The sequence below is a fragment of the Mustelus asterias genome, chromosome 8 (genome assembly GCF_964213995.1).
Source record: "Mustelus asterias chromosome 8, sMusAst1.hap1.1, whole genome shotgun sequence".
NCBI classification, from domain to species: domain Eukaryota; kingdom Metazoa; phylum Chordata; class Chondrichthyes; order Carcharhiniformes; family Triakidae; genus Mustelus; species Mustelus asterias.
In genome coordinates, this window is record NC_135808.1 from 81,036,650 (window position 1) to 81,049,247 (window position 12,598).

A 12,598-nucleotide genomic window follows, 5' to 3' on the forward strand; every position below is an offset into this window, starting at 1 on the left:
GTGACTATCCAGGTAAGTCTTAAATGATGTCAGCGTGCCTGCCTCCACCACCCTACTTGGCAGCGCATTCCAGGCCCCCACCACCCTCTGTGTAAAAAAACATCCCTCTAATATCAGAGTTATACTTCGTCCCTCTCACCTTGAGCCCGTGACCCCTCGTGAACGTCACTTCTGATCTGGGAAAAAACTTCCCACCGTTCACCCTATCTATTCCCTTCATAATCTTGTACACCTCTATTAGATCTCCCCTCATTCTCTGTCTTTCCAGGGAGAACAACCCCAGTTTACTTATGATTACTTATGAATGGAGAGTGGAACAGAACTAATGTTTCAGTCCAATGACAGGGGGTCATCAGATACACAGAGTGACAGGGAAATACAGAAAGGATGGCAGTTAGTGTGTGTATACCACTGAGTTCAGGCAGCAGGTCTAAACCTTTCTTGCAAGAAATCCTGATGAGGAGTATAATAGTTATTGATAATGTCAACTATGTAATGACCGTGGTGATGTTTGCAGAAGTGTTTGCATTTGTCCACAATGCACCAGACTCTCTGTCGTAAATCGTTTATGTCAAAGTTTGGCCTTGGGAAACAGTGCTGCATTATAAACGAGAAAACACACATGCTTCTGGAGACACTGAACACTGCACTGGGAATGAACACTGCATTAGGAAATAACCTTGGTCCAAAGAAAAGCTGTTGAGTAGATGCAAATTGCCACTGACATTGGACATAAATGAAGGAATGGAGCTCCATAATAACACGACCTGAATTGATACAGCACCAAACCACGTCAAAAAGTGTCAAAGTTTTTCACACAATGAATAACTTGTTATCGTGGGAAATTTGATCCTTGGCTTGGATGGGGTGATATTTCCCCCCGTCTTCTCAGGATAACTTTATGATTTTCATATTGCTGGTCTCTGAGACCGGTGCCTGAAGTGGGGTAAAGCCCTTGACTTAGATCATCAAGCTGCAATAGAATAAACGTATTCAATGTAGCTGTTGCAATGATGCTGCCTGTTCTCCAAAGTCAACTGGCCTTGTATGAAAGTCAAATGTAGGCAGCCTGATCAGGTTATTTTGAATTTTTATGTATACATTAATGGACCATGCTTTTAGTTCGGTGATACTGTGGAAATGGTTACACATTGAGGCAGCATAGCCTGCAGGTTATTGGCAATCGGAAATTTTATTTTACAGGTCAACAGGCAAGAATGTCCATTTTCTGGATGTAGTAAACATGAGGGACCATGACAAAACTAAAGAACCACAATCATTATACGCAATGCTTACCATTAAAAGTATGCCATAAGTTCCCTTGACAGCTCACGGTAATTGCACTGCCTAAAATGCAAAACTACCTTACAGAATAGAAAGCCCTTGACTCAGTCCTTTGTGGTGAGTTAGCTTACCTCAGAGGCAGAATGGAAATAGAGGAGCTACAACTAACCTCAGTATTTCTGTACAGCCGGGGGAAACAGGCTCCTCCATGAGTCCATTCGATAAGCATGCATGTGCTTGTTGTGTGAGGAAAGCATGGGGCTTTGATATGGTGCCATCTATGGTAAACTAAATTGGTGGCATTCAAAGTCCAGGCTTAAACACAAAAGACTGTCCCTGAGGCAATGCATCAGAAAATTGAAGGATACAACTTTCCACGATTTTGGTAATTGCTTGTCTGAAATCAGTAAGGGCTGGCACAGTGGCATAGTGGCTCGCACTGCTGCCTCACAGCGCCAGGGACCCAGGTTCAATTCTGGCCTTGGGTCACTGTGTGGAGTCTGCATGTTCTCCCTGTGTCTGCGTGGGTTTCCTCCAGGTGCTCGGATTTCCTTCCACAGTTCAAAGATGTGCAGGTTAGGTGGATTGGCCATGCTTAATTGCCCCTTAGCATCAGGGAGATTAGCAGGGTAAACACTGGCCTGGGTGGGATTGTTGTCGATGGGCCAAATGGCCTCTTTCTGCACTGGAGGGATTCTACGATTCTAAGCGAAGTAATTCTCAGTCAAACTCTAAAGTCACTTACCTGGTGCCTTATAATGCCTGAAATTGATATTTGCCAGAACAAAATGGATGATGATTGGACAATCTTTCTCTATCATCGGGTTCTTGGGCTTGAAGATGTAGCATTCTTTCAATCCTTCTCGGTCAAAGACTTTGGTGTCAATCTTGGGAAACGGCAACTTGTTCATTTTTGCCCACTTCTCTGCAAGCAGGAGCTCCTGTCAAATTATAGAGACTGGTGGTGAGATTTCCCATGAGAGGCCGTGTCATAAAAACAAGCAGATACTTATCACTTCACCATGAGGCTGCTAAATCCAGCAGGCTTCTCCTTCAATTCAGGTGAATCATACAGATAATCAGCAATGGTTCCTGAATGATCATTGGAGGTTGATGGACTGAAAGACCTTTCAGTCCATCAACCTCCAATGATCATTCAGGAACCATTGCTGATCCATTCAGTGATATTTCACAATATAACGGAGGACAGCTTTTAGAATACGACTGCTCCAGTTTCATTCACAATTTCTAACTTTACATATACGTAACTGAGCTCCCATCAAGTACCCCCAAACATCCATGATTATCTGTATGATTCACCTGAATCCCTCGGATCAATTGCAATCACTGCCATATACGAATCATTCTCTTCCGTTTGCCTCCCTCTTCTCTCTAGGCCTGCTGTGTAACGTTCCCTGGAAGAGTTGTCTTTCAACATTCCTGCTTAGTGGGAATCCCCCACCCCCCTCCACACACAGCATGGAAACAGACGTGCCAGGTTTTGTTTTTTTGGGCTATCCGCATGGCAAATCCACTGCTCACCTCAAGTCCCATCTAGTATGGAAATGGGCGAGTCATTCTCCAGTCAATCATGTCTGAAGACCACTCCATATCCATGGCCAGACAGCTGTCTTCAAATTTTACAGAATTATCCTTAGACATTACAAAGATTACAGGTTACAAAAGTCTGAGGTCATGTACCAACCGACTCGAGAACAGCTTCTTCCCTGCTGTTGTCAGACTTTTGAATGGACCCACCTCACATTAAGTTGATCTTTCTCTACACCCGAGCTATGACTGTAACACTACATTCTGCACTCTCTCCTTTCCTTCACTCTGAATGGTATGCCTTGTCTGTATAGCGTGCAAGAAACAATACTCATCATTGTATACTAATAAATGTGACAATGATAAATCAAATCAAATCATTATTATCATCCTTACACATTGACCCATGGAATAGTGGTGCATTAAGTTAACTTTTGATTTTAACCTTAAAAGGTGGGCTGGAGTCACTGGGTCTGGCAGAAAAATCGAAGGAGATGATGAGGTCGATTGCACGCTGGGGCCTCAGTATTAGTGGGTAGGGCAGGTTGAAGGTGAGCCCACTGTCCACCACATGGATCTTCTTACTTTTCACATCGAGTGGTTCATAAATTCTTTCAAACTCATCCGGATCTGCAGGAATATTAGTGCAGGAGACACAAACACAATTACCCAAAGAGCAAACTCCCTGAAATTTCCTCTTTCAGTCTGTCAATTAGCATTCCTGGATTACAGGAAGGAATAATTTCAATAACGTGTTGAACAATGCTAAGTTGTTGCGACAGTAAAAAAAGTCAAGAGAGATACATTGGAACAGGAGTAGGCCACTCAGCCTATTCCACCATTCAATTAGATCAGCACAGCTCAGTCTCCTAACTCCACCCATCTGCCAAGCTCCATACTCTTGGTTAGCAAAAACCTTGGTCGCGGATTGAAAATTATTAGTTTGAGCTAGCCTCTACTGCTTTTGTGGGAGACGCTTCCACACTTCTCCCACCCTGTATGTGAAGATGTGTTTCTCAACTTCTCTCCTGAAAGGCCTAGCTCTGATTTTAAGATTATGTCCCCTTGTCCTAGGCTTTCACATCTCTATCTGTTCTATCAATTTCTTTCAAAATCCTAAGAACATCAAATCACCTCTTAATCTTCAATATTTCAGGGAAACAAGTTTAGTTTACATAATCTCTCCTCATCATCTAACACTTGGAGCCCTGTAATGTTCTGGCGAATTGGCACTGCACCCCTTCAAAGGTCAACACATCGCTCAGGACTATACTTAGATATGTCTAATAGGGCAGTAAAGCACCCTTCCCTTTCCAGCCATCTAGTTATAAAGGCTAACATTTCACCAGTTCACTAAAATTCACTGACTCTTTTTTTAAGATGGCTGTTATCTTTCAGTGATCTAAATACCTAGATCTCTAAATCTCATTGGACCAATAATCTTAGCTTTTCACTATTTAAATAATACTTGAATTTAATATTTTTTGGTCTATACTAGATGGCATCACACCTTGTTTTGAAGTCTATCTGCCATAGCTTTTCCCACTCACTCTGCCCACTATTAATATCTCTTTGTAATTTTATGTTCCCATCTTCACTACTTACTGTATGTGTTATTGGCAATCCTTTGTGGCAAACTTGGATATGTGATTCAGTCATTTGAGTAATTGATAAGAATAGTGAATAGTTGGTGGCTTAGCACAAATCCTGTGGGACACTAATCTTCCTTCCAATTCCAGTACATACCTGTTATCCGTGCATTGTTTTCTACCACTTAGCCAATCTCCAAACTAGTTCAATAATTTGCCTTCAATTTCATCAGCTTTAAATTGAGCCAAGTCTGTCTTCTGAAAGTCCATATAAACTATATCCATATATAAAGTCCATTATTTAATTACTTCCTCAAGAAACACAAGTAGATTCATCAAGACATGACTTTTTAGTGATCCATGTAGATGTGCATGCTTTGTCTGCTTGATTGCCTCTTTTAACCTTTTCACTGGACATGGTTATTAATATGGCTACTATTGCCCCTTACTAGTTCATGAAATATGTCACAGAAAGTTACAAGCAGAAAGTTACAAACAGTGCTACGGATAATGCAGATTCTTGCAATATCCTGCTGGTAAGCAAACCTTCTTCATCTGCATCAACCTTGTCAGCTTGTGACCCTGATGCTAGTCTGGTATTGTGTGAAACTTGTTCAACTACCACCAGCTCCCAGATGCAGGAGGTCTTAAGTGGACATCTACAACCCAAAAAGAACATTGTTGGTGCTTACTAAAATGGTCTGGGGAGTTTAGCAGGCTGATAGTCTGTGGCACGGTAGCACAGTGGTTAGCACTGCTGCTTCACAGCTCCAGGGACCTGGGTTCGATTCCCAGCTTGGGTCACTGTCTGTGTGGAGTTTGCACATTCTCCTCGTGTCTGCGTGGGTTTCCTCCGGGTGCTCCGGTTTCCTCCCACAGTCCAAAAATGTGCAGGTTAGGTTGATTGGCCATGCTAGAATTGCCCCTTAGTGTCCTGAGATGCGTAGGTTAGAGGAATTAGCGGGTAAATATGTAGGGATATGGGGGTAGGGCCTGGGTGGGATTGTGGCCGGTGCAGACTCGATGGGCCATATGGCCTCTTTCTGCACTGTAGGGTTTCTATGATTTCTATGATAGTCTTAGAGATAATCCTGGTGTCTCAATGCAGTGTAAAAACAACTTTAAACAATCTACCCCAAAGCCACTAAAGCAATATAAAGTAGTGGAAATCTGCAACACACTTCTCTCAAAACAGACCAACTGAAAATGCTACATTTGTTGTTAAGCAAGGGTATGGAGGGTTGCAGAACTAAGGTGAACAGATGCAGGTAAAATACAGAAAAGACATGATCCAACTGAATTGTGGAATGGGCTTGAAGGGCTGAATGGCCTCCTCTGGTTTTTATGTTTGTTCAAAATACCCAGGTAACATTCCTTTATCACAGAATGCACATTGTAATAAAGGATGAACCAGAAAAATTGAAACAAAGAGAATAGGAAAGAAAATATTTATCATATTGGAACAGGAAACGAGAGAGACGTGCACAATTAATCAAGATGGCCACAAAAGAAAACACAGAACAGTCCGTTAAATCCTATGGGAGTGATCTTGAACCAAAGAATGTTCAGCAGCAATATACAAAATGTTGCCTGCTAATTGGAAGATAAATTCCAACATTAAGGTTAGGCACCTTAAATTCCAGAAGTCACTTTGCCAGTGCACTGTGAACACGGGGTGATTCTGCAGTTGCCATTGCTGTGTAGCACAGGGAGTACGACTGATTCCTGTGTATTCTCTGTGTACTGCTGTCTCAGAGTGATTCCTGTAGCTGCCTTCTTTGTGTGCCACACAAAGCTCTTCACTTTGCCTCTATACTGGTGTGCACATAATCACAGAGCACATTTCAATCAGCTAGATCATGGATAGACAGTTAAATATGAAAAACAAATGGCGGGGGTTTGGGAGGAAGAAGCGCTGATGAAGCAGCTAACTGTACATATCAACTCCCTTTCCTTTGTGAAGAAGCTTGAACCATTAATTGGACAATCCTTGGATTGTCATCCTGGGTGCTGGATAACTATAGTTATTCCTGATTGCAAACTTCTCACTCAAAGAAAGCACGCGTATGTTACTGCCCGATTTAACTTTTTAAATTTTAATTCAGAATAAAAACTTTAAAAATTAGCAGGCCCATGAATTGAGAACCGGCAGGAAACACAAACCAAGAATTAACAATTGCGATTCATTCACCAGGTCAACTTTAGGATAGAAAAAGGTGATTCTGAAGTAGAACTCTAAGCTCCATTGAGAAACACACAACTGACCATGTCTTCACCTTTGAGGGAACACTCAGGATGAATACATTGCAGCTCTTCAAAATGAAGAGCACAGATGGTTTGAGTGTAACCAGGATTGAGTTAACTGGGATTGAACCTATGGTCAGTATCCCAAGGCTGAACATTACAATAAGAAGCAGATGTTTGCAGTTCAAACAACATTTGGGATCCTTGGATTGTCAAGGGACAAAACTCTCGGCACTATTCCCACTTCCCATTTTTCGTAGAAGCAGCCAGCCATTTGTGAAGTAGTTCACAGGCTGTGAATTCTTTAAGCAGTCTTACATTTCTGAGTTCCGTTAATTCCCCAGATTTACTTGTATTTGGGAACAATGTGGTGCAGTTCCAGTGCTTTGTAAACCACAAGGACGGACAGTAGAAAACTGACTGCAGAATAAGTGGAAGAGAGAGAGAATGAGTGGAAAAAAAAGATGACTTTGGAGCTGAAATTTATTGAAACATTTGGAGCAGATGGCGCAGTACTGGTGTGAAATTTGTTAGGCTGTGTATTAGCATATGTTACATTGATGCTGTGTGTGTTAATCTGGGCACTACTGTGTAATGCTGAAGTTATGAGTGTTAGACTGGGTATTGGACTGTGCAAAGTTGAAGTTTACACATCCTGGGTGCTGGATACCAGCCAGGATTTGGTACCCATTTGTTGAATATTTATTTTTCTAGGTTAGTGTAGAGACAAAGCGAAGGGCTCTCTGTGGCACACAAGGAGGGCAGCTGCAGGAATCACCCCATGCCACAAAATCTGTCGCACCCCCTGTTCAGATAGAGGCTCAATCCAACAATAAGAAACACATTATTCAGTGTCAGGGTTTGATTGCTAAGTGCAAGCTTGAGACTCGGCAAAAACCCTTCGGAGTACGACTAACCTGTAACAACTTCTTCATCTTCTTCATCTTGTGGCGTGAAGTCACACAGCGGGGAGAGTGGGTATGATGTGTTCAGGTTGAGGCCCAACATGAAATTATGCACCTTGCCAGCACGGCCTTCTCGGGTGTTGAAAAGTGCGGTATCACTGAACAGAGCCTTTAACATCCTCTGTACCCAGCTGTCCTGGTTATTTCTCTGCATCTCCTCTTCGGCATCAACTGCTTCGCTGCCCATCTCTGTCACAAGGAAAGCAATAATTAACTTCACTGGACTCCAGTAGCCCCATCATCAATTCACTGAGGCATACTCACGACTTTATGGATTTCCAAATCACTCCGGCCGGGATTTTCTGGCTCCCGCTGTGGTGTTCTCCAGTGGTGGAGGCTGCTAGAGGCACCTATGGCATTTTGCGTGGCTTGCCGCCCTGCCGCTGGGGAACCTGCCATGGGGGGAATCACCTTTGGCGGGACAGGAAGATGGCACCAGCAGGAAGTGCTGGAAGATCCCACCCTCAGTGTTGTGTCTTACATCGAGTGACCACCAGGAGGCACCATCACTACAGGCTTTGAAAAGTTTCAATTCATGTTGATAGAAAGTGCACCAGAAATTTTAATTGGGAAGTTATCTGAACTCAAATCAGAGACAGACCATTTACAGGAGCCAGTTTGGTATCACTTCAGATCTATAGCTGCTACTGCATAACTGTAAATGTTTCAAAATGCATTTGGGATGTTGAAATCTCTTTGGTATTTGAGATCCGACTGGCCTATTGGTGCACTGTGACGATTATAATTTAACACTTAGTCAATAAAGTTAATAGTCTGAAATAAGTGCTAATAATAGAATAACATCTGTCATGTTGCTGGTTCAGTCTCCCCACAATTTTTGACCCCAGCTCGAGTGTTAAGTTCCTTCAAGGATGACATCTCAGTTATACTCGGTTCTGTCTTAAGGGTTACTGGATAGCAATTGGGAAACAGGCAACTTTGGCTGATCTTCCACTTCAGTGACCCTGCGGATGATGACCAAAATAAATCTTTCCTAACAATAAATACTAGCAGAATTCCAGCAAAGCGGAGCCCAGTAAACGAAATGCTGCAGGAAGTGTTTTTATCTGCTCCCTCATTAAAGTACAGTGTCCCATTGTTCCTGCTTGCACTGTGTCACAATGGCGGCATTGCTAGCAGCAGCTGAGGTCAACACTATACTCAGTTATTTTTGCCATCACCTCTCTCCAGTCTCAGCTTACAGGTGACTATCAGTTAGCAGTGTGCCTTGTAGATGCATGAAACAAGAAATTTATCTATTTCTATCCCTTTTCATTCTCCACCTCAACTGTCATCAAGCACAGAGTTAGGTGTTGTGCAAGTCCACTAGTTGTCCGGAGATCCTATCACCGCCTTTAATAAATATTTTGGCAGTCACTGGCTTTTCTTAAATACAACTATTATAAATTATTACAGCCTTTGCCTCCCTAATCAACTACTCAGCATTCAGTGTCCACAGATCCTTTCAATTTCTCCCCCAGTGCAATACCCTAATGTCTCACCTCCCTTCTTCCCTCCAGCTCCCCAAGCATCCAGCCCACTATGAGAAAGGGTCCAAACCTCACAAGGTGTAAAGCAGTGTGTGTGTCTGGGATGGTCCTTTCCCTTCAAACACAAGCAGGATATTGCAGTGGGATGTCTCCAGACTTTAATCTTACCTTTGGGTTGGGATTCATCATCACTGTCAGAGCTATCATTTCCAATTATATGTTTGGCCTTAATTTGTGCTGTAATATAAACAGAAAATAAAAATCACACTCTTCAATAGTGAAGGAAAAAAAACCCACACAGCTTGAGACAAAGTATTTGTCTGAATGATTGCATGTTGAATGTCTGATGTTACTGGTCATACATCAATCCCATCCAAGAACAGAAGTTCCAGGATTTCCCAATGCCAGTCTGGACTGAAGCAACCTGCGGGAATTTAGCAGCTCAGTGATTCTCGGATCCTCTGTCATGGCCTGGGAGTGCAGAGGGCTATTCAGTCCATCTTCATTTATCCATGTAGAATTATCCCACACTCAGCCCATTATTCCATCTTATTGTTTTTTTTAATGATTGGAAGATTTTCACCTCAGCCACTCGGCTTGGAATCCTAGTCCAAACATTAATCACTCCTTGCTTGGAGAAGAGCCTCCTGATATCAATCCCTTTATGAAATTGAGCCTGTTTTGAGTTAACCTTTTCAATACTTTAGATTATCCTATGTACCCCAATAAGAGCAGCTCTCGGGTTCCTGATCTCCAAGCTCAAGTGTCTCCAGTTTATCATCCTAAATCAAAACCTTGACACCATGGTTCAGCTTTGTGGGGCTTCTGTGCACTGCCTCCAGCAGTGGAATATCTTGTTTCGTTCTTGGCAATTACAACTGGGCACAACATTCAAGGACAGGGTGACTAGAGCAATGTACAGATTGGCTATAGTTTCCGGTTTGGAATTTTTGATCATGTAGTTCAACATTGTCACCTTTGTCAGTTGTTACTTTGGATTTGTTGGAGATGAGTTTAATAAGACTCTTTCAACTTTTCCATTATTTACATCAACAGATGCTGACAGCTACTGAGGGCTACTTTCCTCGTGTTAGTGACAACATGGTAATCGACTATGGGTGCAATCATAGAATCTCTACAGTGCAGAAAGAAACCATTCGGCCCATTGAGCGTGTGCCGACAACAATTCCATCCAGGCCCTATCCCTGTAACCCCACATGTTTACCCTGCTAATCCCCCGGACACTGAGGGGCAATTTATCATGGCCAATCCACCTAACATGCACATCTTTGGAGTGAGGGAGGAAACCAGAGCACCCAGAGGAAACCCACACAGACACAGAGAGAATGTGAAAACCCCACACAGACAGTGATCAGAGGCTGGAATTGAACCCGGGCCACCCCAATCACAGTTGACATAATTCTGTCCTCAGTCGGACAATGGATAGTCATCAGGAGTGAGAACCCCATCTGACTTTGTCCCTTCCTAGTCCATGAACACTAATTGTTGCACTTACTCCCACCCAAACTAAAATCAACCAATTCAGATCAAATCAAGGCTTAAGCCGGAGATGCTCGTTAATCAGTCTGATACATTTTTAATATGCATTCAAAACAATACATCGGCAGTTCTTCCTGTCAACAATCTTGCATTATAAATTCTTTGGTCTGAATTTATAAGCACATCTTTCCTACTATTCTCCCCGCTGTGAAAACAATGCAACGCCCTCACTGACAGCAGGTGTAATTACAATGTGACAAGTTTGCATTGAGAATTTCTGCTATAAATTTGGATGTAGGAATTCATAGTTCATAAAGTTAGTAAGTTCCAAATGGACAACTTCAAATGTGTAGTGAATTAAATCTGCGATGCACTTACTCCCAGCCCTTCTAGTTGATTTCACCTGAAGACTATGCATAGCCTATCTCCTTTACCTTAATAGCCACAGTGATTGGAAAGCCAGTGCCAACCCCACCTTGGCTACCTTTGAGAGCCCCGACAGGGTTTAATGTCATTCGGGCAGTTTACTGGCTGCCATCTGCTGTCAGCTTCCTGTGCCCTTAAAGGCAAAGATCCCGCCTTCAAGTGCTGCTGGCCAATCAGAGGGCAGGCAGCTCCTCGACCCCAGCAGTGACACCGAGAGAGATAACCACTGCCACAAGGCAAACCAGAAAAGAGGTGCGGCACAGACTTGTCGGGCGCAGTCAGACAGGGGGCAACACTTACTACTGAAGGGACTTTCCTTCAAGCAGAGGGTGCCCGATCCTGAGGATCCACCTCCCTCAGCCCAAAGGGAAGCTGCTAGGGTATACCTGCCGGCTTTCCCATGTGGTATACGCCGTCTCCTCAACCTCAACCACTGGGAGAACACTAATGGTGCTGGAATAAGACCTGTAAGTGACCTTCCCCACCCCTGACTTAACCTGAGGCAGTTAGAAAGGTGTCAGATTCTCCAGCCAATGCTTTTCTGCCTAATTATACAGCCTATGCTCACTCCAGCCCAATCCCAGCAGAGAAATTAAATTCCCACCCCCCCTATGTACATTGTTAAAGAGATCAAAGCAACTAATGTGCGTAAAAGGAAATGCTTTACATCACCAGTTTTATCTACAAATTTGACTTTATGTAACTCATACAACTCTTTTACAGGCAAATATCAACTACCCACATTCTGAAGGACATATAAGGTACACAACACTAACTATAAATGGCTGGAGAAGGTGGAAATATTCATGAAGAGTGACTGGGAAGATACAACTCAAATTCTGAATAGTGACTAGATGGGTCCTAATGCAGCCTGCTCGATTAGCACCCTCTTCACCACCTTGACCATTCAGTTCCTCCAGCACCAGGAGCAGTGTGTACTATCAACAGTAACCCAGCAAGGCTTCTTCAACAGCACCTTCCAAACCTGCTACCTCTACCACCTCGAAGGACGAGAGCAGCAGACACCGGGGAATGCACCAGTCTAACTTGTAAATATGACTATTGCTGGATCAACATCCTGGAACACCCTCCTTAACAGGATATGGGACAAGGATGAAAACGTGATCAGTGTGCCTTTAGTGATAGTTATTGTCGGTGCAGATTCGATGGGCCAAAGGGCCTTTTCTGCACTGTATGACTCTAAGTGCACTATGGTTGTATCTATACCACATGGACTGCAGCGGTTCAAGAAGGCAGCTCATCAGCTCTACCTTCTTGCGGACAGTTAGCAGCAATATCCACATCCCATGAATGTATAAAGGAAAAGCAATCAAAGTCTTATTCCATGCCTCATCATTTTCAAGTCAGTAATTCCCTTCATAAAACACTTATGGGGCACTCTACTGAAAATTAAGCATATAATTTCAAAACTGATGGCATCATTACCTCATTTGTCCGGAGGTTATGTTATGCAACAGGATTATATTTGAGTTATTAAAATAATAAACCTTTACATTCTTGTCAAAGAGTGTGGTATATACCAGGACATTCA

General features: G+C 43.0%; 1 protein-coding gene across 2 annotated transcripts in view; it reads right to left on the reverse strand.

The window, feature by feature from the left end:
• Positions 1–12,598, reverse strand: part of LOC144497299 (cytosolic phospholipase A2-like) — a 153,810-nt gene that overhangs the window by 8,105 nt on the left and 133,107 nt on the right. For both annotated transcript variants that reach the window (XM_078218340.1, XM_078218341.1), the window contains exons 13-16: positions 9,289–9,357; positions 7,583–7,819; positions 3,278–3,462; positions 2,030–2,225 (exon numbers count right to left, since the gene is read on the reverse strand). In XM_078218340.1, the coding sequence (XP_078074466.1) occupies positions 2,030–2,225; positions 3,278–3,462; positions 7,583–7,819; positions 9,289–9,357 (687 nt within the window). The remainder of the gene's footprint in view (positions 1–2,029; positions 2,226–3,277; positions 3,463–7,582; positions 7,820–9,288; positions 9,358–12,598) is intronic.